At 35.1% G+C, this 6,174-nt stretch overlaps 1 protein-coding gene across 2 annotated transcripts; it reads left to right on the forward strand.

The window, feature by feature from the left end:
- The first annotated feature begins 378 nt into the window (after positions 1 to 378).
- Positions 379 to 5,924, forward strand: LOC133691166 (OBERON-like protein). 2 transcript variants are annotated; one of them, XM_062111539.1, is made up of 3 exons: positions 379 to 533; positions 1,333 to 2,484; positions 5,085 to 5,924. In XM_062111539.1, exons 2-3 carry the CDS (start codon positions 1,395 to 1,397, stop codon positions 5,705 to 5,707), a joined length of 1,713 nt encoding a protein of 570 aa, XP_061967523.1. In that variant the 5' UTR covers positions 379 to 533; positions 1,333 to 1,394; the 3' UTR covers positions 5,708 to 5,924. The 2 variants fall into 2 exon arrangements, with proteins under 2 accessions (XP_061967523.1, XP_061967522.1); XM_062111538.1 differs by having other exon boundaries at positions 384 to 533; positions 1,314 to 2,484.
- The last annotated feature ends 250 nt before the right edge of the window (positions 5,925 to 6,174 follow it).

Here is a 6,174-nt window from a genome sequence, read left to right on the forward strand (position 1 = left end):
AAATAAATAATAAAATCTAATTCTAATAAATCTAATAGAAAAAATAGAAAAAAGAGCATATATATTAATATTCTAACGAATAGTAACATGTGAGCAGTCAAATGATAATTAGAACTGTAAAATGAGTTTCGTGATAAATAAATGATAAAAAGAAGAAGAGTAAATGATTTTGTACACTATGACCTCAATATTAATGTATTTTTTTTAATTTTTAAAAATTATTTTTAATATTAATATATTAAAATTATCTTAAAAAATTAAAAAAAACACGTTTTAAATAGCTGTTTAAGACAGTTATAAAATATTTGTAATTAAAATATTATTATTATTCAATGTCCGGTCTTGTCCCTGCGTAGAAAGCCGGGGGATTAGCGCCTCGCATTTGTCAAGCTCAAGCAGCCTCAACACTGGAGGACAAAATGGTAAAAGAATCATTTCAATTATCTCTCAGCTCTTCTTTGTAATCCTTAATTGATTTAATGGTGGTTGCCTTTTCTCTTCCTTTATCGATCCATTTGCCATCGTTTCTTCAGGTCAGTACTCCCTCTCCCTCTCCCTCTCCATTTATCATTAGTTTCTGTTTGGTTGCTGAGAAAACAGATAGAGGAAACGTTTGGCTTTTTCTTATTGTTTTTGGTTTAAGTGTTGAATAGATAGATTTATTTTTTTGCTGTGAATTAAAACCTAGGTTATGTTTTCTGATGACTGTCAATTCTTATCTTAAAAAATATCTTCGAGAGGTGAGATTTGGCAACTTTCTTAGAAAATTTGGTTTGACTTTTGCAACTTTCTTAGTAACCGAACAGATCAACTCTTCTTAGTATGAATACCCTCTGATCAACTTTTCTCTGATCAACTTTTTGCTTGTTACAACTTTGGTTCTTTTTTTTTTAATTTTTTTCTTTTTTCTTTAGAAAATCAGTCTGATTGGTTAATGATATTGAATTATTTAAAAAAAAAAAAAATGGTGTGTGTGTGGCTTTAGTCTGGTTTAGCTGAGTAGTAATTGATCTAGTCTATCTATGTGATCATGTTCAATATTCATTAATCATGCTATATATATGTATCATATCAATACCCTCTGGAAATCATAGGTAATCCTATTTTATAAGCAAAACGGAGTTCTTGTAAAAAAAGGGATCATTACATATTATTTTTATCAGAAATGTACGATACAGAAGAACTCTTTTTCATACTTGGGCGATGTTTATTTCCTTAATTATTATTATTAATTCTTTTCACATTTCCATAGCTTGAATTTTAATGATAGTCATAATAAAAGGAGGTGGTGATGGATGGATAATGTGTTACAGCTCCTTATGACAATGACAGGAAGAAACGACTAATTGATGGGCACATCATCTGGCTCTAACATTCACCACCCTTCATAAAAAATGCTTCCTCCACGACAGCAACCTTATACAGCTGGACTACAAACATCACTGTCCTTGGTGTCTTCGGATCTTCACTTGTCCCCTGACGCACAGGAACCAAGATCAAATTCTGATAATATTCGTGAATCTCCTACAGAAAGTGCTAGTTCACAAGAAACTTGGCCTACTGTTGATGCCATGATGAAAAAGAAGATGGAGAATGACAAGGCGGATAATGATTGCCCTGGACAGTCCATCATTCGTCGCTTCTCAGGTGCAGATAAGATATCTTTTCGTGACATAGCTGGGGAACGAGTTGACATGATCTCTGAAAAGATGCAACATTTACCCGACGACTTTCTTGATGAGCTAAAGAATGGTCTTCGGGTTATGCTTGAAGGAAGCGGTGGTTCACAGCACAGAGAGGAATTTTTGATTTTGCAGAAGCTTGTTCATAATAGGTCTGATTTGACAGCAAAGACTTTGATTAGAGCACACCGAGTACAGCTAGAAATACTTGTTGCAATAAACACTGGAATTCAGGCATTTTTGCATCCAAGTATTAGTCTCTCCCAAACTTCCCTGATTGAGGTCTTCGTGTTTAAGAGATGCAGAAATATAGCATGCCAAAACCAGCTTCCAGCTGATGACTGTACCTGCGAAATATGTGCCAACAAAAGCGGTTTCTGCAATCTCTGCATGTGTGTGATCTGTAACAAGTTTGATTTTGAAGTGAATACATGCCGTTGGATTGGTTGCGATTTGTGTTCTCATTGGACTCACACAGATTGTGCTATTCGTGATGGACAAATTTGTATGGGCCCATCTGTTAAGAGTGGAGCTGGCCCAACTGAAATGCTTTTCCGTTGCCAAGCCTGCAATCGAACATCTGAGCTCTTGGGGTGGGTGAAAGATGTTTTCCAACACTGTGCACCAGCATGGGAACGAGAGGCTTTAACAAGGGAACTTGATTTTGTTAGTAGAATCTTCCGAGGAAGTGAAGACCCTAGAGGGAGGAAACTCTTTTGGAAGTGCGAAGAACTTATTGAGAAAATGAAGGGTGGATTTGCAGAGTCAACAGCTTGCGGTGTGATATTGATGTTCTTCCAAGGTATGTATTATGCTAAGCATTATATAAATAGCCCTCTCTCCTTCAGTATTGGAAGAATATTCAAGCATTAGTGTGCTTTGCCACAACAGGCTGCTTGATGCAGTGCCTAAGCTGCTCCAATATCATTTTATATGTGTGCGCCTAACTATTTCTTTTTACAGATATTGTGTGTGTGTGTGTGACTATTTCTTTTTACAGATATTATAGGCGTGTCACTTTTTGTTATACAAATATTATGTGTGTGCGTGTAACTTTTTGTTATACAAATATTATGTGTGTGTGTGTAACTTTTAGCACTTATGTTTGATGAATTGAAATCCTTACAAGGTGTAAGTGCAGTGCATAGTGAATAGAGATATGAGATAAGAAAAAAAATTATGTTAGGTAAATCAAGATTAAAAAAAAAAGGTTTGGTAAAGGTATAATTTAGTGAATGGGGATCTTTAGTTCTTAAGGATAGTAAAACACTGTTGTCAAACTAAAAAAGAAATAGTAAAACATGATTTGTATTTATACATTTGAATGTAGGTTAATGAAAGTTCTATTATGGGAAACATATAATTACAGTAATTTTTTGTTTTTTGTTAAGAATGACAATTTTGAAAGGTGAGGTAGTAGTGTAGTCTATGAAAAGAAAAAAAAGTTAGGTAGTGTAAACATTTTCCCTTTCCTTTTAATGTTGGATGTAGATCAATCACAAGAATTTAATTTCATATGCGACCAATCTAAAGAAGAATTAGAAAAGTAATTATTTCCTTTTTCATGTGGATCAATTAACTGAATTGAAGCCTTTTTAGTTTCAATAAAAGTTTTAACACTCCAAGATTGCTTGAGCCTTTGGAGCTTCTAATATTGTAGCTGAATAAAACTAGAGCCAAATATATTTTATGCTATTTTTTTTTATAATCCATGTTTAACATAAAAAATGCATATTGTCTCAACGAATATGCCTCACACTGTCATTAAGGTAACATTCAAGACAAATTTGAGATAAGACTATATCTTAAGACATATTAAGAGCACATATATAATTCATGCAATCATTTATTTTTGTTGTCAATAGTGCAGATATATCAAATCATGACTTAATATAAAATTATAAATGGAAGATGAAATTAAAGCATTATTGAAAGTGATGATCAGAAAATACTTTGATTAGTTCAAGTGAGTTTTGTGTATCTTTCTTTCCTATAGATTCTTGGAGTCCTCTTGTGCAATATATATATATATATATATATATATATATAACAGTAGGTGCAATCACAATGGATGTGATGAACTTAACTTAATTGAGACAAAATAATGAATTGAATTGTCAAAGTGATTGACTAATCACTTGGATGCCATGGGTAAAGCAGACATATGAATTGGACGCTAAATTACTTTCAAGCACTACTAGCTGCTGTATTTCATAGATGTACAGAGTTGAATTAATTCAGTTTAACAAAAAGAGATTGTGATACAAAAAAATCACTAGTTAAGAAACAACCAAAATTTAGTATGAAAAAAATAAATCAACAAAAGTTTCGGTCTTGTTAGAAAAAAATTCTGTGTCAGCATTGCTCCTACTTTGCTTCATACGCATAGATAATAGAACTTGTAATAAGCACAGGACTATAATATTGCAGACATGCTGAATTCTGGGAGAAACTACCAAAAGATTGTGGAATCTCTCGTCTTTAAAAGTCTTCAGGTTCTTAAGGTGCTTGACAACCGAATCCCTACTTGGTGATGTGAAACCCAAGGTTTGCTAATAGAAAAGTAAACCACCAGGGTTGATTGTTGATGAGCTCATAGATCACAAATAGTTTCTCTTAAGATCTGTGCCTTAGAGTGATAATCATGAAAAGATAGAATACCCTAGCATTTAGTTATAGGATGTACGCAAACACAATTTTTCCTCTTTAGCTGTATAGAAAGCGCAACTTTTTCTTTAAAAAACATGTGGTTTCAAGGGTTCTAAAAGAATTTAAGTTCACAGTATTTTAGTAAAAAAACAAATAGGAGAAAAAGCAATATAAATATATATAGCGGTATTATTGCGTTATAACAATGTTCAAAGACATTTTTACCTATATGAGCTCCATTATACGGTGTTTTTAATTAGTGGTTTGAAAGGACTACATTTACCATATATATGTAAATCATTGCATCATTATTTGGTCTGCTTGTCCTGTGAGTGAGCATGCCATATATAGACATGCTAAGAATATCTCACTGTGATCAGAACCTTTGACATGCTTATGCTGAAAGTCTATTAATGTGACTGGATGTGATGTCTTCATTCTATTGTTAGACTCTTAGTTCAAGCTGATTGGCAAGGCTAATCATAGCATCTGTCTCTTCTATTCTTTGAGCTTTAAGGCTTCATCGTTGCTCTGCAGTTTTTTGAGTAATCACCTTCTTTTTTCTACACTTGGCCTCCATTTTGTTATGGTCCTGTGGGGAGTCCACATATGGGTTTCATGTGTATGTAATTTGTTTTGATGGCCACCTGAACTGATTGCTTCTTAACTGAATTATTGAATTCGGTATTTGAAATTCAGTAGAAATCAATTACATGAAATTAAACTTCTATTTTGCTGTACTGCTCTTTGAAGAGCTTGAGGTGGACTCTCCAAAGAGCCTGGAAAATGGGGAGGGTGGGAGGCTAATAGCCCCACAGGAGGCTTGTAACCGAATTGCTGAAGTGGTGCAAGAGGCCATAAGGAAGATGGAGATGGTGGCTGATGAGAAGATGAGAATGTTTAAGAAAGCACGCATGGCTCTTGAGGCATGCGACCGTGAGCTGGAGGAAAAGGCCAAGGAAGTGGCAGAACTAAAGCTAGACAGGCAAAAAAAGAAGCTACAGATAGAAGAGCTAGAGAGAATTGTGAGGCTTAAGCAGGCAGAGGCTGACATGTTCCAGCTCAAAGCCAATGAGGCAAAGCGAGAGGCTGAGAGGCTGCAGAGAATTGCGCTTGCTAAGACGGACAAATCAGAGGAAGAATATGCTAGCAGTTACCTCAAGCTACGTTTAAGTGAAGCTGAGGCAGAGAAGCAATATCTATTTGAGAAGATTAAGCTGCAGGAGAGTTCACGTGCATCACAAAGCAGTGGTGGGGCTGACCCTTCACAGGTGTTGGCATATTCCAAAATCCATGAAATTCTTCATGGGTACAATGTCCCCCCAAAGACAGAAGCACAGCCAAACGATCGCCACCATTTCAGGACAAATCCCTGAACAAGCTGGGTTGCTCCCCGCCACTTTTGCTCATAAGTGAGTAAGCTTTTTCTCCACGTCATATTTGTACCGTCTTTCACGTCCTGAAAAAGGGGGTCGATTTCATCTATATCGAAAACCCGCCTTCTGCCAAGTTATATAGCAAGGATTGACTGTGTTGTTTAGAAACGTCACTCTTGTTGAAGTGTGAATGAAATGCTGTTTGGATTCATTTGAACGTTGTGGTTTTCATGTGTTTGGGAGTGGTGTGATTATGCATGGTAGTCTTTTTTATGTGGAATAAAAAAAAAAAAAAAAAAACCCAAGAAAAAAGCATGTAAAACTTGATTTCACGGCAGCGTTTTGTGCATTAAATAGGTTGTATATAAAAAAATTAAGCTACCCAGCCACGTCACTTTCCAAATACACATTTAGACCTGTTTGTAGGGAAGTATTTTTGTTTTTAAGTAGGTTTTTTTAGAAAGTAT

This window comes from Populus nigra, chromosome 4 (assembly GCF_951802175.1).
Source record: "Populus nigra chromosome 4, ddPopNigr1.1, whole genome shotgun sequence".
NCBI lineage: Eukaryota > Viridiplantae > Streptophyta > Magnoliopsida > Malpighiales > Salicaceae > Populus > Populus nigra.

Bases quoted from the DNA above. Each gene is read 5' to 3' on its own strand.
- LOC133691166 (XM_062111539.1), top strand. From the start codon at position 1,395: ATGCTTCCTCCACGACAGCAACCTTATACAGCTGGACTACAAACATCA. The intron at 2,485-5,084 runs GTATGTATTATG...TGCTCTTTGAAG, and splicing joins GATATTGATGTTCTTCCAAG to AGCTTGAGGTGGACTCTCCA.